Source organism: Lolium perenne, chromosome 3 (genome assembly GCF_019359855.2).
Source record: "Lolium perenne isolate Kyuss_39 chromosome 3, Kyuss_2.0, whole genome shotgun sequence".
Taxonomy (NCBI): domain Eukaryota; kingdom Viridiplantae; phylum Streptophyta; class Magnoliopsida; order Poales; family Poaceae; genus Lolium; species Lolium perenne.
Genome location: NC_067246.2, coordinates 144,854,633 through 144,879,189, shown reverse-complemented (window position 1 = coordinate 144,879,189; position 24,557 = coordinate 144,854,633). Strand labels below are relative to the sequence as shown.

Genomic DNA, 24,557 nt, shown 5'->3' with positions numbered 1-24,557 from the left:
TTGATTGTCGCTTCCTAGCCTATTGTTAGCCTTCGCTTGCATTGATCTCTACTCGTGCATCCAACTACTAAGAGCCAAAGTGCCAATTGTGTCCACCATACATACCTATATGTGGTATTTCGATGCTACTCCAAAGTGAGTTGCTTGTGTGCTACCTTTAAACCTTGAAAAAAATCACTTGTTTTGTGTAATTTATAGCTCATGGGAAAGTAGTCTAGAAAACTATTATGGTAAGAATTATGTTACTTATGCATTATTAGTTCTTATAAGTTGCTTGTTGTGTGATAACCATAGTCATGGGGAACACCATCAATATGTCCTTGTTGAATATCATGTGAATTACTATGCATGCTCATCTTGTTTGAAGTAATGGAGATTTACCATGAGTTGAAAAGATTGGAGTATGCATATTGTTATAGAGGAACATTGGACCGCCAACTAAAGTCATGTTCACATGGTGGAAGTTTCAGCTGGACAAAAGTCCAAATATCTGTTGTCCTTGTTTTCCCGGTATGGATGTCCAAAAAGTTGATATTCATCAAAATTGAGAAATCAAATGAGATTTGTCTCCTAGGACCTTTGTACAGGAGGCAAGGAGGTACCCCTTGTGACATTTGGTTGAAACATATGTATGTGATAAAAATCCATGAAAATCCAAGCTAATTAGGACAAGGTGTGAGCACTATTAGTATATTATGCATGAGGCAAACAAACTTATAGGAAGTTTTATGCATGAGCCATATTATTTATCACTACTGTTGACATGAGTTGTACTTCTCAAAATATATTTTCAACACTACTATTGCCTTCAACACTACTATTGTTGGTATCCTTTCATGATTTGCATAACTATTGAGTATCCTTAGTTGCATGCTTCTTATTATGAAATTTCCTGAGCATTTGATCATGTAGCGAGAATATATACATCATATGAAGCAAATAGGTTCGTGAACGTTTCTTTTATCGCACTCAGTTATCACTAAATTGGTTGAGGACAAGCAATAAGCTAAGCTTGGGGGGATTTGATACGTCCAAAACGTATCTACTTTCCCAAACACTTTTGCTGTTGTTTGCCCTCTATCTTGTGTGCTGTGAATACAACTAACGCGGACTAACGCTGTTTTCAGCAGAATTGTTCTGGTGTCTCGTTTTTTTTGCAGAAATCCAACTTTCAGAAAAATTCCCGGAAAATATAAAAAACTCATATTTCACCTGAAGACTCACGGAGCCAGAAGACGAGACGGAGGCGGGCCACGAGGGGCCCACACCTACCCTAGGCGTGGGCCAAGCCTTGGCCGTGCCTAGGGGTGGTCTGGCCGCCTCGGCCACCCCCTAGACCTCTCCTTCACACTATAAGAAGCCCCTGACCTGAAAACCGAGGGTGGTTCGACGTTTTTCCAGAAAGAGTTCCGGTGCTCCGCCGCCACCAGAAACCCCAATCCGGGGACCAGAAACTCCGTTCTGGCACCCTGTCGGGAAGGGGATTTGGAGGAGATCATCACCATCACCATCACCGATGCCGCTCCATCAACCACCCATGATTCCCCCATTCATGTGTGAGTAATTCCCCGCTGTAGGTTGTAGGGGATGGTAGGGATTGGATGATAATGGTCATGTAATAGCTATAAAATTGTTATGTGCATAGTGCTAGTATCCGTTGTTAGTATTTTTGACATTATTGCAACTTGCTATGCTTAATGCTTGTCACTTTGGGCCCGAGTGTCATGATCTCATATATGAACATGTTATTGAATCATGATGACAATTATTGTTTTTGATCATATCTGCAAGTTGTATACACATATTGTTATCCGGAACCCGAGACCCCAAAGTGACAATAATTGGGATAACCGGAGAGGATGGCTATGATGTGAGGAGCACGTGTGCTCACGGAGTATTAATGCTTTGCTCCGGTACTCTATTAAAAGGAGTACCTTACAGTAGTTTCCCTTGAGGCCCCGCTGCAACGGACTAGTAGGATAAAAGATGTCGTGCAAGTTTCTCATTGCGAGCACGCACGACTAAATATGAACACACGCCTATGGTTATATTATGGTAGGATGCTTATATCATTATTATCTGCAATGCCTATATCTTGCTATTATATGGACTCTCCCATTCATGCAACGCCCGTTCATCTATCCCTATGTCTACAGTATTTTAATCCTGCTGTCTACTGCAATCGTCGGTACTAATGTTTTTATTTCGCTACTGCTGTTACTTCAATAGTATCACTGCTATAAAACTGTTACTACTGATAAACTGTTGCGAGCAAGTCTATTTTCAGGTGCAGGTGAATTGACAATTCATCTGTTAAAACTTATAAATATTCTTTGGCTTCCCTTGTGTCGAATCAATAAATTTGGGTTTTACTTCCCTCGAAAACTGTTGCGATGCCCTATACTTGTGGATCATCAACCACCATCCATGACCGGTGAGGAAACTTGGCCGCCGTCCCCAGCGCGACAACGAGGAAAGGGCGCCGCCACACCCCGTGGGCTTTGCCCGGTGGCGCCACCAGCGGTAGCGGTGGGAGGCGCGTTAGGGTTTGGGAGGGGTGTGGGAGGGGTGCTGCCGTACCGTATGTTCTTGACTAAACTACTGTTGTCTATCTTTTCTACATAAATGATTTTTTGTGTTCCTTCTGTTTACGTGTGTTAGAAAAAAATAAACTTGAGTTGCCGTAGCAGGAATATTTATGAAATTTCTTTCGTTTTTGCGAGATTTTTTTTTATGAAATGTGGGTTCATGGTAATTGGTAAAACCTCTTTCGTCCACGGTCCACTACTAGTGCCGAGGCGAGCTCAAATTCTCTATAGTCTTGAGGTCTGTCTCCCCTGACCTGGTGGACTACTGGGTCCAAACTCCGATGAGGAAGTGTTCCGGCGTGATCTTCATCATCTCGCTCGCCGCTCTGCTCTTCCTCCTCTCGCCGTCTCCCTTGGCCACCCACCATCCCGCCACCACCGCCGCCGGCCCAATCGCCTACATCCTCCCCTCCGTCCCGGGTCTCTCGGGTCTTTACCCACCCCCCACCAACTCCACCTCACACCTCTCCTGGCGCCTCCTCCGTCCCATCCTTTCACGCTCTGATGCGATCCCCGGCACTGCCGCGGGGGTACTCGAGGCCGCCCACGCCTGGCGCAACCTCACCGTCGCCGTTGCGGTGGCGGCAGCGGCAGCAGCAACTCGCAGCAATCCAGAGGCGCTCGACGCGAACTGCCGGGCCTCCGTGGATGGGGATCTGCGCACTCGTGGGGTCAAGATCCCGTGCGGACTCACGGAGGGCGCCGCGGTGACGGTGGTGGGGGTGCCCAAGCAAGGAGCGGCCGGGTTCCGGGTGGAGATGGTGGGAGGAGGCGGCGAGGTGGTGGCGTGCTTCAATGTCAGCCTGGGGGCTGCTGGGATGGTGGTGAAGCAGAGTTCTTGGACGCCTGAGGGCGGGTGGGGTGGGTGGGAGCGGTGCCCGCCGCTTGGTGACATTGGCAGCAATACCAGTTGGCAACTGAGGTGATACTTTTTGTCATCTGCAACTTACAACCCTTGAAACCTGTTATATATTATCAAGCTGTTTGTTTGTTTGTTGATGGCGTCTAATATCTGCATGGCCTCTCTTATACTGTCACGAGAATTGAAACGATAAACGATACTGTTTTGTGTGGAGAAATGCTGAAACACACAAACTTTAACAAAGTCGTGTTTGATATGGCTAATATGGTCTATATTGTATGGTGCAATTATATCAATATATACTTCCATTTCCAATCTAAAGGTATCAAGTAGTTAGGTACGTTCTTGACAGTATGACCTAAACTCTGAAGATGACTCCAGCTCTGCCAAACGCATCAATGCTGAGTTTCTCTTACACAGTTACATTTTGGACGCACCCCTGTAGCTTGTAAAAACTTACTTAGAACACTGACTGAAAAAAAAAGTCTATATTGTCAAGAAACATCTTGTCCAGCAAAAAATTTGGGTTTATAGGTTGTGAACAACCGTGAGGCTTAAAACCAATGCAGTGTCGATCAAATGAATATCACGCCAGCAGACCAAATCTCTAGTACCTAGAAGAGAATGAGAAAGGAAATACATTGATAGAGTCAGGGAAAGGTTGAAGAAACCAACAAACGGCAGAGAAGGAGAAATTAATCTTACGAATAACAAAGTCTGCACCTTGCCCGGCTAATTATTCTCATTGAAAGCTCCGATAATCAGCCATGTCCTCAAGACAACATGTCCACACCTTGTCTAATGTCACGCTGATCATCCAACATGCAAAAAAGAAATAATGATAACAACCACAGATCAGATCCAAATTCTATAACGACGAAGATCAAAGATTAGTGGGCAGTGCCTTGAATCTCCCGCACATGTATGCGATCTAATTGTCCACGGATTGCTGCCGCCGCAGACAAATGTCAGCTGCCGGCCACTGCTTGTGGCTGGTGTACACCGCCTGCAGGGAATGAGGAGGAGGCGTACGTCTTGATATATACTCAGAGATGGGATGGAGACCAAAGGTGGAATCTCTCAAAGGAAACGGGATAATTAATAATGAACCTGTGGGAGAGGAGTGGACAAGTGCGTTAATATAAATCAAATGGATTTGAGGCGGCTAATGAGTACCTTAAGGAGATAACGTGGAATACTCATTGTGTACACAAATTAACTAGCTGGCGATGAATAGCAGACTGTGCCAGAAGAAAAAGGTGATGTGGCACGAGAGATGAGAAATAAGTTAGTGGGCACAAAAGAAAACTCTTGATAGTATTAAAGTTAAACATGGTCCAGTTAAATGTGATGGGATTTAAAACCTACTAACATTGCATGTTGCGTGGTGGACAGACTCTCCATGTCCTGATCAAATGACTGTTGAGAGGCGCTGGGGGGTGCTCTATCGTCTAAGCGTCACTTAAGCGTCCTAAGGCGGACGTCTTAAAACCTATGCTGTTGACATACCAGGCTACCGAATCCAATGGGCTACAACAATTCTGATGAAGTGGCTCATTGTGAGATCAGAAAAATAGCAATTATGTTAGCTAGTGGGGGTGAGAATATGAATGGTGGTGTATATAATAAACACCAGCACCCTTGTTAGGCTATTAGCTAGTGGGGATTTCTGTTACCAATAGAAATAATTTGGTGGAGAAACCAAACGTTCATGTCAATCGGCCGGCCAGCTAGTCTTGGTTTTTTCTAGCTAATGACATGGTTTACTGATGACATGGCTTAAAAGGAGTAATGACGTGGACCAATTAGAGGCTTGCTGAGGTGTATAGCTTGCATGTTGAGAGAAATAAAGTTAGTGGGGATGATCTTCTTAGTTTTATAGGATAACTACATTTAGGATCACTAAGTTGACATTATGTAGATCATGATAATAAACAGTAAATTAGTATGCTAGCAATTTGAGCAACTAACGATTTGGTTCCATTGCATCCTTTGCATAGTAGATCGATTACATACCACGTTCTGTCCTCAGCAAATTTATCAGGGGCAGCCTTTAATGGTAGTTGACTGTCATGTGAACAGCCAGTAGGTCACAGTATTCTGCTGCCAGCCTCTAAATGGATGGACAAATCTTTGACAATATAGACCGAGTATTTCTAGATCTGAGAATTTCTGTGAAAATAAATTGTTAATTCCCCTTAGAGTTTGATGTGCTATTGAGTAGTTGCAATGGTTATCAATGATGACCAAAAGGTGCAGTAATCATTTGATGCCTAATTTACATTCTAGTTTTGTTTCAGCGTCTTTTATGACTCAGATGTGTATTATTGTCAAAAACGATTTGTATATAAGTATTTGAATTACAATCTCTTGTTCTTAAAGTTTCTGGTGGTTATGATAAAACAAAATTTATTTTGCTGCAAGCAGTCCGGTCGATGGCCTTGTTCGTTGCAATCAGCAAGTGGGTACAAATGTCATCCAGGGGAGTAATAATACCACACAGAATGTTACTTTGAACCAGCCTGAAGATGAGAAGAGACCAAAAGGACGTGCACATTTCAGTGGTAGCTTCTCAATTGTCGAAGGAGAGCCTTTTACAGCAACACTATGGGCTGGTGCTGAAGGGTTCCATATGACAGTAAATGGGAGGCACGAGACATCGTTTACATACAGAGAGGTGAGCTTGCACTAAGTGCTACGACTGTAATCATAAATGTTTGTGAGTATTGGATAATTATGAAAGCTGCTAGGTTTTTGATAGAGGTTGGAGCCATGGTCAGTAGCAGAAGTCAAGGTCTCTGGGGATTTGGAGCTCCTATCAATCTTGGCTAATGGATTGCCAGTTTCAGAAGATGTAGACATGGCAAGTGTTGAGCTTCTAAAGGCCCCACCTCTTCCAAAGAAGCGGATTTTTCTTCTTGTTGGCGTTTTCTCTACTGGAAACAACTTCAAGCGCCGGATGGCTATGAGGCGAACATGGATGCAATATGAGTCTGTCCGCTCAGGCGAAGTAGCTGTGCGGTTTTTCACTGGCCTTGTAAGCTTACTTCATTCGCCTTGAGTGCAGTTACAATGTTTCATGTTGTTTCTTTCATATCAATAAGCTTACTTCATTCGCCTTGAGTGCAGTTACAACGTTTCATGTTCTTTCTTTCACATCAATATTTCTGTTCAGTTGTGACTGCTTATTGGATTGAGTTCCACTTAGCCATTTCTTGCATCTTTGCTATCCTAATTACTTTTCCAGTTTCTTACAGCGGTAGTTATATCTTCACAGACTAGCTTCTACATAGTAGGACATGAACCTAAACTCCATTCAAGAGGGCACCATTCTGGCAGAGACTGGCCATGTTTCTTCATCATATAAATATTATATGAAACAACATCACAGTGTGTTGTTAACTTCCTATTTTTTGTTTTTTTTTTGGATTGAGGGACATTTTGTTACTACATCCACGCGCTTCGACAGATGGGTTGTCACATAGTTACTTACATAGTTACTTCAAAGCTGATTACTATCTTTGCAAAAAAAAAAAAATTACTATCAGAAAGAAAGTTGAAAGGAAGGGGAAGAGGATAGGACAATGTAGGATTTTTGCCATCAATCTGTTATAGGAACATTTTGGGCCTAAGATGCAAATAGACCCTTGTGCATCTTATTAGAATAACGACTTTTTATTGTACTAACACTGATGGGAAAATCAGGAAATTTATATTTTACCACTTCCTATGTTGAGTCAAGTCCAAAATTCCATTGTTTCCTCCCTCATACATTCTGAGTAGGCTTATATAGCCTTAATACTCAAAGCAGCCTCTTGTTCAGTAGTTACAGATAAAATTTAAAATGCCAAAAGAGAACTACATCCAGCTATGTTCTGACACTATAGCTATCATTTTTTCCTTTGTTTTCCTTGATTACCAAGGTGACATTTCTGCAAAGAATAACATATCAAGGATAAATTGAAGGAGCAGGTCTTTTTAAGCTGCATATTTCATCCATAACAAATAAGCTGCTCCAGTATTCACTATAATCTAGTACCCAGATATGTGAGCCCATTTAGGTGCATGACAAATGCTAATGTGCATAGTTGCAGCATTCTCTTTCATCAATATTGCCATATTATTTATATTTTTGTGCTTTGCAACAATAGTTTGCAAGTTTTAAGATTGTTTAGTACTTCGATTGAATGATTGGAGCTCACACATTCATTTCTTTTAAATGCAACTCTTCTCTCCTTACATAGAACCTGAGACTTATGTCTAATTTGCTTTCCATATTCATTTATTTAGATGTGCATTATTCTAGCTTCATCCAATGTGATCATCAAATCTTCTGCCTAAAATGCAGCATAAGAATGAGCAAGTCAATATGGAACTATGGAGAGAAGCTCAGCTGTATGGTGATATCCAGCTTATGCCATTTGTTGACTACTATACTTTGATCACTCTAAAGACCATTGCAATTTGCATGTTTGGGGTATGTATTCTCTTTTAGTTTTGCAGCTTATAAGAGCTATGTTTTCCTTGATCTCTGTAGACCATAAGTAGAATGTCAAGTTATAGTCATAAACAGTGCTTTGTAGTATCTTGAAAGCAAGAGAGTGTTTTTAACATGATTACAACATAATGATTGGCCTGTCATTCTGACGCTGTGCCACTTTGTTTTGTCACCTTGCCTGCTCTGGGTTGTCCGACTTGAGAATGATTCAGATGAAGAAAAGTTGGTGGAATGCTTCTCTGTTCTCTTGAATAATGTAATCTTAGAGCGGATATGCAATATCAGTGTATCAATTCTCAGTGCTGTATGACTAAGGAGCAGGTTGTTAAAAACATTAAATTAGTGATTTAATACTTTGTTGCTCCTCATTTTACTTATATTATACTATGTTGCATTTGTTTGTACACAGTGTATTTTCCATTTTCCGTATACATGCATTTCGTAGATTCCTCGGCTCATCTGGCAATAAGCTTCATTCGTTAGGTCTGTTGAGTAAGTCCAATTGTGATGCTGGAATAAGTGTCACACAAGAAGTGCACTATATCATGACTAGATTAAAATATTATTGCAAGATATTTTGTCTTCAAATTGTGTTATTTTAGATTGAACCATAGTTGTAGCATAGCTATGTAAAGCTATGAAAGTCATAGTCAAACTATTAACTTGTAAGCACCTTCTGTTTTGTCATTACATATATTGGCAAAGCTTGAGACTGAAAGTATGAAGCTGAGAAAGTTGAGGCACAAAGCATTGCCCCGTGCTATTTAAGTTTCTTTTGTCATGGTTTGCTTGCTATATACTCCCTCCGATCTGTAATAAGTGTTGTGGTTTTAGTTAAAATTAAAATGAAACCACGACACTTATTATGGATCGGAGGGAGTATGTTATTCTCCATTGATGTAGTGCCTTTTCTAATACAAAATATGGGCTATAGCCTATAGCAATATATGTACATCCTGCTGACATAAACTTATATTCTGCTCTCAATTTACAGACTAAAATTATGCCTGCAAAGTACATCATGAAAACAGATGATGATGCTTTTGTTAGGATTGATGAGGTCATCTCTAGCCTGAAGAAGAGGGACCCCCATGGGCTTTTGTATGGTCTTATTTCTTACCAGTCTTCACCACACAGAAACAAGGATAGCAAATGGTTTATCAGTCCAAAGGTACTGGATGTTTCCGATTACATGCACGGATGCTTCATTCATGTAGGCTGCTTTTCTTACCCTTGAGAAACACAGGAATGGCCTGTCGAAATATACCCGCCATGGGCTCATGGTCCCGGATATGTAATATCAAGGGACATTGCAAAATTTGTCGTTCGAGGTCATGAAGAACGAATACTTCAGGTTGAAAAGAACTCGCAATACACTCGCAAACTTCTTCTGTATAATCTCTCTACGCATTGACGTAGCTCTTGATTGATCTTGTTGCCTCCTCAGCTATTCAAACTCGAAGATGTGGCTATGGGCATATGGATCCAGCAATACGAAGACAGCGGTCAGAAAGTGAACTATGCAAACGATGAGCGCTTCTACAACGAAGGATGTGATACTGATTATGTCCTTGCCCACTATCAGACCCCGAGGCTTATGATGTGCCTGTGGGAGAAGCTTCAGATGGAATCTCAACCAGTATGCTGTCAATAACTGATGCATCAGGACTACCAAGTATGTGATAGATTAGTCTTGTTGTTGTACAATTTATTACCACGAATTTTATGTTTGTTCGGGCTCTGCTGTAATAGTTGTAAGTTGTAACATATTAGGTGTTCATCATTCATTTGTTCTGATCAATGGTTTCAGTTTCACAGAAGAAAACGTTGATCCATGCATATTGATGTCATTTAAAGATGAACTTGTGTTGCAAATTGGATCCAGTTTTCCATCTTTTCCCAGTTATGCTTGAAATAGAAGATTGAATGAGAAGCATATTGTGGATTTTAGTGGTCCTGAAAGAGAAGTACAGATAGCAAAAGTGACTTCTGAGGGCAGAATCTCCCCAGGATCCCAGTGGTCTACAAGGACTGGCAAGCAGTGGCATATCCTATGCAGGATTGGGTGTTAACTGTGAGCCAGCAACTTCACTCTCGTCCCCAGTTCAACGGCAGAAAAGGCTAGGACATACGTTCCTGCCACGTCCGATAGAGAACAATTTCTCTCGAGTAAATGACATAGCAGTCGGGATTTCTGGGTACCCGAGCTTGCTGAGAATTAACTTAGCGCTTAATCAAGTCCAAAGTTGCATTGTATGAGTCACGAGTGGATTTAGGTTATAACTGAGATTTTTAAATTGCAAGTGAGTTGTAACTTAAAAATGGTTCATTTTGTGCCAAAAATATATGCACACAACAAAAAATATTCATACTACAAAATTGTGGGATGGCATCACTTGACTGAGAATCAAGTTTAGTCGTCTGATGCCAAAAATCATGTACACGTTTAAAACTGTAAAAATAAAAACTAATCTAGAGGTACTCAATGATCTACCCAAGGTGTACTATTTTAATTCATAATACTTTGTTTTTAGATCAAACCTACACCCATCTTTTTTTCCCCGAAAGTACGACGCTTATAAATCGTACACATGCTCACCTCTATGAATGCATGCACCGACGCACGCACACCCTACCTTATGAACACCTTTGAGAGACTAAATTCAAGAAATAATTTGACAAGTTTTCATTGACGAAGTCATCACATACACCTCGTTATCGATAGAATGGTTGCCTCCTATTAACGAATATTGCGCCTTTCATTGCTCACAATATAACCTGCGTGCCTGCAAACATCACGCTTTTTGCGTCAGAGGTTTTGTTGCAAAAGCTTTTTGACTGCAACATACACTTACAAAAGATTGGTGCATCAAACACCGGTTGGAACCGAAAAGAAGCAAGGTAAACTAGGATGTTATATTTCCTCCACCTCATAAAATATGTCTAAAATTTATCAAAACATGGATGTATCTAGATGCTATTTAGTGTTTAGACACATTTAAATTTAGATAAATCTTAAACAACTTTCGTAATAAGACGGAGAGAGTACAAGCAAAAGGAAACTTCTATGCAACCAAAGTTTTTGATCCACCAACGGCCTGCAATGATTTTGTATTAGGTAGTGACGGTTGCATGTAGGGGTGTAAAAAGATAGGATAATTTTCGCACAATCGCACCGAAACCGGCACTAGATCCATTTTAAGGTATCCATATCCGATTTTAAATAATCCGGTGGATAAGAATATCCGATTTTGAAGTGGTGCTCCGGATACAGTATATCAAATATCATGTGGATATGGAAAATCCAAAATTTAATTAGGATAATACGAAGGTTTAAAACCAGATAATCCGGTTTTTTAATCAAAAGTCAAGGCCAATCTTGCAAGATTAGTAGTTATCGTGTTAACAAAATTTATTCGGTGATCATGTTTAGCTCTAAATTTCTATTAATATTTGAGTTTAGCGCATCATGTCTTTTTTTTCTTAACTACACACGACTAAAAGTTTAAATCTCTCTCTAGATTTGGAAGAACTATAACTATCTATCTTTAAGAGTCTCTACATATGAAGAGACTCTTAAAGGTAGGATATCGCCTTTCACAACAAATGACAAATGATATCGAGGAGGAGATGTTAGTTTTACAGAAAGACTGGTTTTATTCTATGATATAGTGAGTAAATATGTCTTCCAAAAGCAAAATGATAATATTTTTAGATAAATATCACTACAAGTAACATATTTTTTTATTAAGACGGAGGGAGCACCGATGTTTGGATCCTGAGCTACACGGGCCCCTTTTTTGAACGGTTCAAAAACAGCGTTTTAACGTTTCAAAAAGTTTAAAGGAGAAAATCTAGATGTAGGAAATAATGAACTCCACTAAAAAGAAAAATATTGAAATACCCAGTATTTTTGGCTGCATAATTTTTATTTTTTTGAATGTAAAGTAGTGAACAATGCGAAATTTTAAACCTCCAAATTCTGTCAGATTTTATCATTTTTGTTAACCATAAAATATAAGGTATTTTCAAGTCGAGGTTTCGTAAAGTCGTAGAACACATTCTTATTATTCTCCCGCAGAGAAAAATATGATTAGGTTAGCTCTAGGTTTGATTAGGTTAGCTGGAAGCATGTTTTGGTGGCATCGTAGGGCCAGGAGCGACCCAGCGAGGGGGCGCCCTATCTCTGGTCGGGTCCCACACGCAGCCGCAATAGGCGCTTCCCATTTGCCCTGCCCCCGTCTCTTCTCTCCCTCCCAATCTCTCCTCTTCTGTGAACGCCGAAGCGAAGCGGGAGGAGACATGGCGCTGGCGATCCTGGCGAGGCGGAGGGCGGCGGAGGCCGTGCTGCGGCGCCCGCACGCCCCCGGGGCGGCGGCGCTGTCCGCGGGGAGGGCGTACGCGGCGGCCGCGGCGGCGGGGGAGGAGAGCGACGTCGTGGTGGTTGGCGGCGGGCCCGGAGGGTACGTGGCGGCGATCAAGGCGGCGCAGCTGGGGCTCAAGACCACCTGCATCGAGAAGCGGGGCACCCTCGGCGGGACCTGCCTCAACGTCGGGTGCATCCCCTCCAAGGTGACGCGCCCTCTCGATTCCTTCCGTTCGCGGCGCCATTACGCCGAGCGTTAGATCTGTTACGGCTTTCATATTATAGGTTCTTCTCGGTTTGGTCCGTGTGTTGTTTCTTTTCTTCACGCGATGCGCGCGATTGTGTTTCATGGAACTCCGGCCTCGCTTGCAGCGGCTAGGCTGATCTTCCGTATAGCATTTTGGACCATGCAGTCAGGGTTTGGGTTGCGGTTTTTCAGGCTGTTTATTGAATTCTTGTTGGCACGGTTAGCCAGAAGGATTAGAGGTCCTCTGCATTGTCTTTGTTGCCCAATTTTAAATTACACGGAATACCAGTTATACGAACCGTTTGTAAAATTTCTTCCACCTAGAGATTTGGTTGGCTATCATTTGCGTGGACAGCAAACCTTTAATTTAGTGCCCAGTATTATGCCAACTTTTAAGCATCATCTGAGTAATTTTTTTTTGTTTGCTTTGTTGCTATTTATTTATCTATGGGATATAGTGGTTTGTTATATTTCTGAAGAAAGCGAGATTTATGACCAGCATCATATATTTAGTTTCTATATTGAGTACATTATTAGTTTTCAATGTGTGTGAATTCGTCTTGTTGGAAGAATTTGCTGTAAAAAAACAAAAAAAAAAACTGCTTGGCAACATTTTGAGACTTGTACTTTTGTTGGACTGTAGTTTGTTTGAAATCAAGTGTCATTGTCGTGCTATATTTTTCTGCTTGGCTCATGGTAATTTCCAGTTAATAATTAAAAATATTTTCCTTGGATACTCTATTCTTGATTGCTCTCTGTGATGTTATGTGACAATATCCCATGAGTTGTGCTACTTGTATTTTTTTTTCTTCCTTTTGTAGTTTATTCAGAGCATCATGTCTTGATCCTTCATTTATCATATATGTAATATTATGCATTGTTCTCCTATAAATTATGCATTCACTACTGAGGTTAAATGGATGTAGTTCTTGGTAACAATGATGGTAAAATGAGCAAAGGACTTACTGCAGTTTTTTCTCCACCAGTTGACCATAATACTGTTAATTTTAAAGCAATAAGTCTCATCTTCTATGTGGGAGCTAAGCATCTACATTTCAACTCTTCCTGTAGCTACAATATATGATTCTATTGGATCATACAGAGGCATGCTCTATGTTTGGATATACAAGCTAAACTTCTTTTTGCAATAAACATCTTTCCTCACAGGCATATCCCTGGTATAGCTTGAACATAAGGTTATGCTGTAGCTTACGACTCTTAGTATAAGATGAGCATCTGTATCTAGGATCTAAAGCATGTTGATGTAACTCTGTTATGTGATCTAATGCAACTAGAGAATTATTCACTTCAGTGATATATCCTTGCAGATGTGTTTTTACTGGGAACATGTCTAACTTCTTTCTGTGCTTCTGTTATCCAGGCTCTGTTGCACTCTTCTCATATGTACCATGAAGCAAGGACTTCCTTTGCACACCATGGCGTAAAAGTCTCTAATCTGGAAGTGGATCTTCCTGCTATGATGGCGCAGAAAGACAAGGCTGTGGCAGGATTAACAAAAGGAATCGAAGGCCTCTTTAAGAAGAACAAAGTGACCTATGTGAAAGGCTTCGGGAAACTGGCTTCCCCCTCAGAAGTATCGGTTGATTTGGTTGATGGTGGTAGCACTGTTATCAAAGGGAAAAACATAATCATTGCCACTGGATCGGACGTCAAATCACTCCCTGGAATCACAATTGATGAGAAGAAGATTGTCTCATCTACTGGTGCCCTGTCCTTGTCAGGTATCCCGAAGAAAATGGTTGTTATTGGAGCTGGTTACATTGGCCTGGAAATGGGTTCAGTCTGGAACCGTCTTGGATCACAGGTCACTGTTGTTGAATTTGCGCCAGACATAGTCCCGTCAATGGATGGTGAAATTCGGAAGCAGTTCCAACGCATGTTGGAGAAGCAGAAAATGAAGTTTATGCTCAAGACAAAGGTAGTTGGAGTTGATACCAGTGGAGATGGTGTAAAGCTAACACTTGAGCCTGCAGCTGGAGGTGAGCAGAGCATCCTCGAAGCAGATATTGTTCTTGTCTCTGCTGGGAGAAACCCATATACTTCTGGCCTTGGGTTGGAGGCTCTTGGGGTTGAGACAGACAAGGCTGGCAGGATCCTTGTTGATAAGCGCTTCAAGACCAATGTGAATGGAGTGTATGCAATTGGTGATGCCATCCCTGGGCCCATGCTTGCCCACAAAGCTGAAGAGGATGGTGTGGCATGTGTTGAGTTCCTTGCTGGCAAGGAAGGCCACGTTGACTATGATTTAGTGCCTGGTGTGGTGTACACACACCCAGAGGTTGCATCTGTTGGGAAGACAGAGGAGCAGGTGAAGGCCTCAGGAATTGCCTACCGGGTTGGCAAATTCCCCCTGTTGGCAAACAGCCGTGCAAAGGCTATTGATGATGCTGAGGGGTTGGTTAAGGTCGTGGCTGATAAAGAAACTGACAAGATTCTTGGTGTGCACATAATGGCGCAGAACGCTGGAGAAATCATCCACGAAGCTGTCCTTGCCATGCAGTATGGAGCATCGAGCGAAGATGTTGCCCGAACATGCCATGCCCATCCCACTGTGAGCGAAGCTCTCAAGGAGGCTTGCTTGCAAACCTTCTCCAAGGCCATCCACATATGATTTTTTTTTCCTTTTTGTATTATAAATCGTCCAAATTGCCTGCCCCTGCAAGTTCCAAAGTTTTCTAATAATTTTGGATGTATTGGGAACAAAAAGGCTACTTGTCATTTTGCCTTGTCAACGAATACTGTAAATTGACAATTGCCGGTGCAACGATTCCACTGCCACTGATTTTTTTTTTTCTTGCTGGGAACATGCCAATGAATTTTGTCTGCTTAGGACCTACATCTGTTTCCAATAATATCTTGCAGCTACATCGGTGTGTGAGTCAGTGAGTGTCCATAAACTAGTACTGGATGCGTTTCTGGTCAAATTGTGGGCAATTGTGTGATAGACTGAAGAGGCATGCAATCTTTTTGGTCTTTTCTGCAGTCTGTAGATGTACATTTGGTTATGTCGTTTACTCCTCTGTCAATCCTCCACTACTGCATTTGCTTCTGCGGAACTGTCCAGCATCAGGGTTACAATAAGCATTCCGGTCCAAAATGATGAATACAAGACCAGCTTTTGCTGAGATTTTATCTACTGGTCAAAATCATGGATAATATGCATTTTGACTTGCACATGCTAGTACCAGGCTAATCATCAAACAAGACACGTACTGACAGTCAGAATCAAACTTGCAACATTTTATTTGCTATCTTGTATTTCTCTTCAGGTTCTTGACCCGACACAATTAGTGATATGCAAATTTTACATCAATTGTGGATGGAACTGAAATTCTTATTGCTGAGTACAGATCTCGTCAAGACTGAAGGGTCTTGCTATACTGCTGCTTTGCATAAGCCACGAAACGTTCCAGCCCATTGAAGAGTAACCCTTCTAGAAATGGTTTTAGTGCCTGAAGCATAATTGGATTACTCAATTCACGGGTTCGCAACAACGTAATCTTAAAACACAGGAGCACTGCAAAATACATAAATATAGGGGTGACTTACCGATGCTACTGGGTTCAGAATTTCAGGAACTTCGTAGGCCACTGTTAGCTGCACACAGTGATGATGGAAGCTCAAATTTTGAAGAACTAAAACTCATTACAGTTACAGCAAGAACTGTCAAATTCATAGGGCGGAATGCTCACCTGTACTCTACAAGACGATGGACTCTTTGGGAAGAATCGGACAGCACCCCTGCAATAAGAGAAATTCGTTGCGCTTATCCAAATAAATCAAAAGGTAGCTTGCTCCATAGAGTGAACACTAAATTGTTGTACTTAACCTAACCAAGTGGGTGAAGCACTATAAATTGAAATAACAGAATTAGGATATTTCTTTATGTATGTAAGTTTGGATTTGTGGAATAATCACCTGTTAGGAAGACCTTCAAGAGATCGCCAATGGATCTTTTGATCTTTAGTAGGCTGTTACAGAAGATTTTCTTATTACTGAATATTCACTCTCAGAATGGTAGCAGCTTTGTCATAGCATATACTTACTGTCATGTTTCGGGCAAGCCAAGAAAATTCTACATCCTGACCGAGTATCGCATACTTCAAGGTCCAACGTGAAAGATCTGGTTTATCTTCAAGGATCTGTAAATTATCATATGCATAGTCATGTGTGCTGAAACGGAAAAACAAAGCTCAGTTTATAGAAAACCAAGCTAATGAATGGAAAACAACACAACAGAGCCATATCAGTTATTCACATATAATTAACATCACTAGGGTTCTAGATATGGTGAATGCTAGTGGGTGATGATGAATACATAGGAAGAGGGAAAACAAAAAGGGATCTGTAGAAGCCACATAATATGGCCAGAGCAGCTTCTACACGACTACACACCAATGGGAACGCAGATATATATGACTTAAAAGTGCTCTACTCGAGATATGTCACCGCAAAGTTCCCTTCTTATGAGAAAGGGTATTGCTTACTTGGTGTACTTGTTTAAATGTCAGTGTGAGCCATGAATAAGCAAAAAGATCCAAAAGACTGGAATATCCATATAAATCAGGGAATGTAGATGACACTCATCTACACGACTACACCGGAATGTAGGTTAGTATTAAGAGGGAAAATTATTGGTTGTAAGCTCATACCATGTTAAACAAAATGGGGAAGTAGTTCATGACCCCAAAAGCGGGTCACAGACAAAGTGAATTGTGAAAAGCATGAGATGTACCTGTTTGTTTTGGTTTTGCGAATGAAAGATTATGTGTGCTTGGTTATCCTACTTTTCTGCATTATTTCTATGCTTTATTCATGAGTCAGAAAAAGAGAGATTATCATTGGAAAAGCATGAGATGTACCTGTTTGTTTTGGTTTTGCGAACGAAAGCTTATGTGTGCTTGGTTATCCTAGTTTTCTGCATTATTTCTATGCTTTATTCATGAGTCCGAAAAAGAGAGACTATCATCGTTTATTCCTCTGCATTAATTGGTAAAACGCATACTCCTATCCAGTCAAGGTATGAAAATTCGGCCTCCAAGCATGGGACTATAAAAATAAATAAAAATGCCCTAGAAGAAGAGCTTAACAAGTACCTGGACCGTTGATATGAATGGCATCCATTGAGGAATAGTCTCTCTTTCCGAGTAACATTGATAGGCCACTGAACATGGAACATCAACTTCGATCTCCGCGCTGTATGAAGACAACATTCAGTCACAAGGAGGAGAGAGCAGATGAAAGAAAATATGCATTGCAGATAAGAATCGAACTTTCAGCAAGCTGGCTCGTGCGATGGTACTTGTTTTCCCGAAGAGCAAGAAAGTTCACAAAAATGCAGTCACCAACTTATGGAGCGCAATGAAGGTTGTTTGAAATGACTACCATGATTCAGAATATCACATACAAAAAGAAGGGCAAGCTGATGTCTTGAGTGCAATCAAGGTTGTTTGAAATGGAGGCCAGGCTTTATATGCATGGTTAGGTAGGAGCATGTCCCAGTAGCCTATCCACATTAGATTCATTTAGCGTTGAAAGATTATAACTCCACTTAGAAGTGAACTTGGCCTCTCCTTACACCACGACTCAGCAAATACTGAATAGGTCCTATCCAATCAGGCACCAGCAATAGGCTAACACAATCATGAGCTAAAATCCCAGCTAAGTAATTCCCCCAATTGGTAATAGCAATTCAAAAGGCAACATCGAATCCCTGTCTAGCAAGGTAGGGATACCTGCACTCCTGCCACTCCATGGCCACAGGGGAGAACAAGGCAGGCCTCGCTCTTGCCCTGCTGATGCTGCCACGGCTCGTCATCCCTTCCCCTCTCCTCCTTCTCATCCACCACCTGCTGCCGCCGCCGCCGCCGCTGGTGAAGACCACCTTGCTCTGTGATGGCCTGAGGCCCAGAGATGGCGAGGAGGGGTTGCCCCTAGCCGCGGCGGGGTGGTAGTAGCAGGAAGCTCCCGTAGCCATGGCCGCTCCTTGCCCGTGACGGTGTGTCTGGTTCGATGTATGGTTCTGTAACTGCTGTGTTTTTTTGGTGACCACAGGAAAGCTTTTCCGTTTCCACACTAGCGTGCTGACGTGCTGTGTTGCCGTTGCTCAGGCTGAGCTTTCAGTAGCGGATCGTACTGTCCGAGTCAGATCACAGCACATCGTTTCCAAATTGTCGAGTTTAAAAGGAAAATCGAAAGAGGACTCATCTTCTTCTTAATTTCTTTTTGTTGTTCTAATCACATTTATATTTGCAAGTCTTCATGCAGAAAAATTCATGGTATCAATTTTTTTTCAAAACCAGTTACGGAGTATACGGAAATACTTGTTCTGAAACTTCTGAACTCTGATAGGACCTGATCGATCCTGTTGTGGATTCATGTAAAAAACAATGAATTTGTCAAATGTATAGGTGTCTTGTTCATTCACTTTGCGCAACATAGTACCATTATCTCGAAAGAATGTCACTACAAGTACATCCGAAGGCAAAGATGATGCATATTTTAACCAAGCCTACACATCATCATCCTGCATACCCTCGCTCTTCCGCTTCGCCATCAATGACAATCGAGCGTCTCTCTCGCGCTCGAACTCTCTATAATCAGCTCTCTGTAAGAACGACTGCCTATCAAGGTACTGGTTCGAGCTCTTCTTGTAAGCGCCCAGCTCCTCCTCCACCTTGTTCTCTACCTTATACTCTCCCCAGTCTTTCTTCGTCTTGTCCAGGACACTAAGCTTCTGTTTCTTCCTTATCTGCTCCAGGATATTGTCGACGGCAGACGGGGATGCACCCGCTGCCTTGGCCTTCTCAACCGCTTCCTTTGAATCGGCATCTACAAGTTTCTTGATCTCAATATCCTTGCCAGCAAAGTCCCTTACCTCAGTTATCTGTTGGGTCAGACAAACTATAATATTAGCAATGTCACATGATTTTTTTGTCAGATGCACAAATCATACAAAGTTTGTCATCCCTATCCGCAACTATCTGTGCTGTTCCAGACTTTTATGCCAGTTGTACTTAAACTACTCTACAAGAATGAAGATAGAGTAATAAGCAACAATGTAAGAAAAAAAAAAGCTACATATTTGCGATCTGCCGGCACAAATATTTAGATAAACATTGGTCAATAATAATAAAAAATAATGGCATGATGCTGACAGTATGGCTTTACCTCCACTTTCCCTTTTCCAGAAGCAGCAGCTGCATCTCTGACAGCTGCAAGAGCATTTGCCGCAAGCTTTTTGGCATCCTCACTTGTCTCATGCTGTGTCGGTTGTTGCCCATTTTTTGGGACTTGATTTACTGTAGATGCCTTACTTGGTGCAATGCCTAGAACGCTCATCCAATTCTACAAAAAAAAAAAAATCAAACAAAGAAAGAAAATTAGCTAAAAAATAAAACAATCAAGTATAAGGCTACCGAAAATTGTAATATAATACAAAACATTTTGAGCATCAGCTTGACAGCACGGTTATACCATAAAGATTACTCACATTTGTCGCCTTACTTTTCTTTTCTTTTGCTCCTGTATTGAGTTTATTCATCGCAGGTTTGGGCATCTTCACAGGCAAACCGCTGTTCATTTTCTTCCAAACATCCTCCACACGTGATTTTGTGTCTGCCAAAAAATGAAGCTTCACGCCATGTGCTTACATCTACAGAAGCATTTGTCGAATAAAAATAACAAACTATGCATAAGGACCAAACAGGCATGAGATGTTATTACACTAATTACACTATGCTGTCAAAAGCTCAACATGGACCATGCAGCAGAGAACTTCATTCAGCATACCGCAAGTATAATTCTGAGAAGCAGGTGGCCTACAGAAGTTCATGTTCACAGACAAACAGTATTTCCACAAATATCTCTTTGACGTTCTCCTATCCATGCCCTACTTGTCAGATAACAAATTAAGGATCCAATAATTATTATGAAAATTTTACACCTGTCTAATGGCACACAATAATTTCGAAGTCTGAGCAAACTACAAATTAGAAGTGCTAGGATGCTAAATTTTGTTCTAATCGACATGAAAAAACACTGGATTTAATACAGTGCCGCTGGCAAGCCCAGGCTGGAGAGATGCTGGATCCACCCATGCATCCATCCAAAAATAGATGACATCCTAGAATGCTGAAAATTTCTCTAGCTTTTCCTCATATTATATATATATATATATTTTTTTTTGGTCATGTTAAATCAATACAATCAGATTTTTTATCAATTTGTTTTCGTAATATGACAGTCATAAACTTTTGCTAGTATATTCATATGAGAAATAATGGTCAAAGTTGCATGTCGGATACCATGTCCATGTCAAGTACGAAGGGAGTACAAGACGAGGAAAATTCAAAAGTCCCAAACGGTTAGTGGTTAGTACTTATTGTGTAATATAAGTAAAAAAAGACAAATATAACCAAAAGGAAACAACATGGACAACAACTCCATCGGACTATGAAGCATATAATCATACACATAAAAATTTCCTATTCTCGAATCTGAAGGAACGGACCCTGATAAATGTGTGCATAATCAACTCAGAGAAGAGACAATCAAGCATGGAGATGAATTAACAATACGCACCAGTATCATGAAGCTGTTGCTCTGAGTTACTAGCATTTCCAGAAGTTGGCAGTATTTCATCTCCAACCACAAGTTTGGACCCTGGAATTAACATAAGCAAGATGAGAATTACTCGAGCACATAACTGCTGATATGGCTTTAGCTATTTGTGAAATGTTGAATATTTTAACGGAAGTTTTACTTTCTTTTTTATTCAACCTTTGCACCATGCTTTGAATTCAAATAGCATGTACGCTAGATTCAGAGTAGTTCCTATAACCATAAACGCATTTGGTTTGAACTATGACAAAAGTACAATCATTGTTCAGAAATAAAATCAACACATTTAAAGTGCTCCTCAATTAAACAAAGGAGCATTAGAGGATATCTAAAGCAGCTGTGTTGCCAATCTGGTTGCAGCCAGCAGCCGTGACGTGGTTGTAATCAACAGCAGCCGTGGTTGGGAATGATGGTTCGGAGGTGGACGGGTATGAAGTATTGGAGGTGGAGGCGGTCAGGGATGGCGCCTGTGGTGGCAGACTTAGAGCATGTACAACACAGCGTTTAATACGAGGCGCTAGGGAATAAATCCCAACAGTTTCTACAGTTACAAGGGAAATCCCAACCCTTTTTTCAGCGTCGATGCAAGGAATGGAGGCGGGCGCTTGGCAAAATCGTACGAAAAACTTGGGCCTAGCTACCGACGCTTCAGCATGGCCGGGATTTGACTTTTTAAGCACCTTTGTAAGCGCTTGGCAATGTACATGCCCTTACTGGTAGTTCATGGGAGAGGGAAGGGGCTGACCCGCTGGGATAGTGCTAGACTACGGAGAGGGGAAGCGACGGGAGGTTGAGGAGAACAGATAATGTTGTACGCCTCCAAATTATTCAAAAGCTCTAGATATTACTAGGATTATATTAAGCTATCCTCTCACTGGGCAGTCAGTTCAATAATAAAAATCAATTTCCATATCGACTTTGCAAAACTGCAACCCAACCGTACCACCATTACTCTATACGCATCCTAGTTCAAGTACTAAAAGTAAGATTAGCAGTAGGAAATTGCCAAATTGGGATGTACAGTAATGTGCTAGTATCTGGGACTTGAGAATCCAGCATGAATGAATAGTTTCTTTCGAACTGCAGACGAAAAGCCATACGCAGTGGCAACAATCTAGATCCAAAACAAGAAGGGTGGACAGGAAGCACACAAATCTCACAAGCCGACGCCTATTCTCTGTTACTGATTTCAATCGCCCTCTAAGGAAGAGAAGCGCTACACGCTGCCCCAGATTCGGCTGGAAATCCGTACCTGAACCGCCCACTTCTCCGGCGGAACTGCTCGAAGCCATCCTCAGCGTGGTCTCAAGATACCTCGCCGGCGCTGCGGCGGCGGTAGTTGGCGCTGGCTTCGGCTCGGCGGCGGAACCGGAGGAACGCGTCGGCGCAACGAGAGAGAACAGAGGACACCAAGGAAAACTCGAATTGGGGGACTTAATTACAACCGGCCCAATTTTAAACGCCTCTAAGGCCCAATAATGACTCCCAGGCCCAGCCAGCCCATCCGATCAAACCCAACGAAATCGAACGGCGCTAGCCACCTCACCACACCTATATAACTATCATATCTCTCTCTCCATCTCCTAAACCCTACCCGCCTCCACCCCGCCGCCGCCGCGAACCACCACCGTCGCCCCAGGTAGGTAGGCCGCCGCTGCCGCGGCCGCCGGCCAAGATGCAGATCTTCGTGAAGACCCTGACGGGGAAGACCATCACCTTGGAGGTGGAGTCCTCGGACACCATCGACAACGTGAAGGCCAAGATCCAGGACAAGGAGGGCATTCCCCCGGACCAGCAGCGCCTCATCTTCGCCGGTAAGCAGCTGGAGGACGGCCGCACCCTCGCCGACTACAACATCCAGAAGGAGTCGACGCTGCACCTGGTGCTCCGTCTGCGCGGAGGCGCCAAGAAGCGCAAGAAGAAGACCTACACCAAGCCCAAGAAGCAAAAGCACAAGCACAAGAAGGTCAAGCTCGCCCTGCTGCAGTTCTACAAGGTTGACGACTCCACCGGCAAGGTAACCCGCCTCCGCAAGGAGTGCCCCAACGCTGAGTGCGGCGCTGGCACCTTCATGGCCAACCACTTCGACCGCCACTACTGCGGTAAGTGCGGCCTCACCTACGTCTACAACCAGAAGGCGTAGGCTGCTTCGCTCTACTCTTGTACGGAGAAGAAGAAAAAAGAAGAAGGTTCTCGTTAGCTGTCAATTTATGTCTGTCTTGTCATATTGAAGTAGAATTTTGGAACAGAACACCTGCACCTTTATTGGTGTGCCTACTTTTCGTTTTATGTCGTGTCGTCATGGATATTATCAAGTGCTGTTGAATTCGAATTATGTTTGAGTTATTCGTCCTGCTCTATACTTATGTTGATGTGATCCTGGCATCTGAGAAATTTATCTACTCTATTTTCATATTTGGGGGCACTATGCTCTGAAATGGTTAAGATAAGTTGTTTTACTGGGTGTTGTCCTACATGATGCTTACGAGCATGTAATGTTGTTGCTGTTCAAGCATCTTTTGTTCTGTTGAATTTGTATTATGTTTGAGTTTCGTCCTGTTCTATAATGATATGATCCTGTCATCTGAGTAATTTATTTATTCCATTGTCATTATTATCGGCCAATTTGATTGCAATGTTTGAAATGACTGTTCTACTTGGTGATGTCATATATGATCCTTACTAGCATGCAAGGTGATTGTCCTTCATCCATCTTTGGTGGCGAGATAAATTTGTTTGTTTTTGGCATTGCGAAATAAGTTGTGTAGTTCAGTTTCAAAGCGTAGCAAATATGCACCTGTTCTGTAATGCAGTACAATGTCGTGTGATATGGTTGAATTGTAAATCTGACTATTCTCTTGTTCATTAGATAACATTCAGTTCCAAGGTTAAGGAGTTGATTGGTTTGCTAGTTAGCATAACATTGTCAGTCCGTCTTTTTGGAACTGACTCATGTTTGGATTAAATCCACAAGTCATGTCTGTGATTTTTTAGTTACTTGGTTATGCATAGTAAACTGTTATTGGCTGCATTCATATTGGTTTATCTTTTTGTTGAACTTTGTTGCCAAACTTCCACAAGACGCATTGGTTTCTTGGATTGGTAATGTGACTTTGTTTGTCATCTTGTACAAACTGTACTTTGTTGACTTGTTTGATGGTGTGAAGTAGTTTTCTGCTGTTGCCTCTAGAGTTGATTGAATTTTTGGCTGTGCTGGTTATTGAACTTGGTCTGTTTTCTGTGATGACCTTCAATCTCTGATTGTGTGGGGAAAGCCTTTTAGGGAGGTAACCTCTCATTCTGTAGGAATAATTTATATTCAAGTTTTATGTATGTGAAAGTTAAACTTATGG

At 41.9% G+C, this 24,557-nt stretch overlaps 5 protein-coding genes across 6 annotated transcripts; 3 read left to right on the top strand and 2 right to left on the bottom strand.

Annotated features, from left to right (window-relative positions):
- The first annotated feature begins 2,805 nt into the window (after positions 1-2,805).
- Positions 2,806-9,806, top strand: LOC127327096 (hydroxyproline O-galactosyltransferase GALT3). The gene is made up of 7 exons (XM_051353877.2): positions 2,806-3,510; positions 5,878-6,127; positions 6,212-6,487; positions 7,799-7,927; positions 8,943-9,119; positions 9,195-9,302; positions 9,396-9,806. The coding sequence occupies exons 1-7, from the start codon at positions 2,870-2,872 to the stop codon at positions 9,600-9,602; spliced, it is 1,788 nt and encodes a 595-aa protein (XP_051209837.1). The 5' UTR covers positions 2,806-2,869; the 3' UTR covers positions 9,603-9,806.
- A 2,371-nt stretch (positions 9,807-12,177) lies between these two features.
- Positions 12,178-15,374, top strand: LOC127326972 (dihydrolipoyl dehydrogenase 1, mitochondrial). Its single transcript, XM_051353758.2, has 2 exons — positions 12,178-12,520; positions 13,943-15,374. Exons 1-2 carry the CDS (start codon positions 12,251-12,253, stop codon positions 15,191-15,193), a joined length of 1,521 nt encoding a protein of 506 aa, XP_051209718.1. The 5' UTR covers positions 12,178-12,250; the 3' UTR covers positions 15,194-15,374.
- Positions 15,375-15,795: 421 nt separating this feature from the next.
- LOC127326973 (uncharacterized) lies at positions 15,796-18,629 on the bottom strand. The gene is made up of 7 exons (XM_051353760.2): positions 18,318-18,629; positions 17,679-17,778; positions 16,629-16,724; positions 16,501-16,553; positions 16,275-16,323; positions 16,132-16,179; positions 15,796-16,034 (listed from the first exon to the last, which is right to left on the bottom strand). The coding sequence occupies exons 1-7, from the start codon at positions 18,557-18,559 to the stop codon at positions 15,939-15,941; spliced, it is 684 nt and encodes a 227-aa protein (XP_051209720.1). The 5' UTR covers positions 18,560-18,629; the 3' UTR covers positions 15,796-15,938.
- A 347-nt stretch (positions 18,630-18,976) lies between these two features.
- Positions 18,977-22,624, bottom strand: LOC127327050 (uncharacterized). Of its 2 annotated transcripts, XM_051353832.2 has the most exons (5): positions 22,457-22,624; positions 21,166-21,246; positions 20,075-20,199; positions 19,753-19,929; positions 18,977-19,468 (listed from the first exon to the last, which is right to left on the bottom strand). In XM_051353832.2, exons 1-5 carry the CDS (start codon positions 22,494-22,496, stop codon positions 19,094-19,096), a joined length of 798 nt encoding a protein of 265 aa, XP_051209792.1. In that variant the 5' UTR covers positions 22,497-22,624; the 3' UTR covers positions 18,977-19,093. The 2 variants fall into 2 exon arrangements, with proteins under 2 accessions (XP_051209792.1, XP_051209793.1); XM_051353833.2 differs by lacking the exon at positions 22,457-22,624 and having other exon boundaries at positions 20,075-20,236.
- Positions 22,625-22,775: 151 nt separating this feature from the next.
- Positions 22,776-23,550, top strand: LOC127327051 (ubiquitin-ribosomal protein eS31y fusion protein). Its single transcript, XM_051353835.2, has one exon. It carries the CDS (start codon positions 22,880-22,882, stop codon positions 23,345-23,347), a length of 468 nt encoding a protein of 155 aa, XP_051209795.1. The 5' UTR covers positions 22,776-22,879; the 3' UTR covers positions 23,348-23,550.
- Positions 23,551-24,557: the final 1,007 nt, after the last annotated feature.

Bases quoted from the DNA above. Each gene is read 5' to 3' on its own strand.
- LOC127326973 (XM_051353760.2), bottom strand. From the start codon at position 18,559: ATGGCTACGGGAGCTTCCTGCTACTACCACCCCGCCGCGGCTAGGGGC. The intron at 16,725-17,678 runs GTACTTGTTAAG...GATAATTTACAG, and splicing joins CATTCATATCAACGGTCCAG to ATCCTTGAAGATAAACCAGA. The intron at 16,180-16,274 runs GTGAGCATTCCG...CACTGTGTGCAG, and splicing joins CATCGTCTTGTAGAGTACAG to CTAACAGTGGCCTACGAAGT.
- LOC127326972 (XM_051353758.2), top strand. From the start codon at position 12,251: ATGGCGCTGGCGATCCTGGCGAGGCGGAGGGCGGCGGAGGCCGTGCTG. The intron at 12,521-13,942 runs GTGACGCGCCCT...TCTGTTATCCAG, and splicing joins TCGGGTGCATCCCCTCCAAG to GCTCTGTTGCACTCTTCTCA.
- LOC127327051 (XM_051353835.2), top strand. From the start codon at position 22,880: ATGCAGATCTTCGTGAAGACCCTGACGGGGAAGACCATCACCTTGGAG.
- LOC127327096 (XM_051353877.2), top strand. From the start codon at position 2,870: ATGAGGAAGTGTTCCGGCGTGATCTTCATCATCTCGCTCGCCGCTCTG. The intron at 6,128-6,211 runs GTGAGCTTGCAC...GGTTTTTGATAG, and splicing joins CATCGTTTACATACAGAGAG to AGGTTGGAGCCATGGTCAGT. The intron at 6,488-7,798 runs GTAAGCTTACTT...CCTAAAATGCAG, and splicing joins TGCGGTTTTTCACTGGCCTT to CATAAGAATGAGCAAGTCAA.
- LOC127327050 (XM_051353832.2), bottom strand. From the start codon at position 22,496: ATGGCTTCGAGCAGTTCCGCCGGAGAAGTGGGCGGTTCAG. The intron at 21,247-22,456 runs GTACGGATTTCC...TGTTAATTCCAG, and splicing joins CGGAGAAGTGGGCGGTTCAG to GGTCCAAACTTGTGGTTGGA. The intron at 19,930-20,074 runs GTGAGTAATCTT...TTTTTTTTGTAG, and splicing joins AGAAAAGTAAGGCGACAAAT to AATTGGATGAGCGTTCTAGG.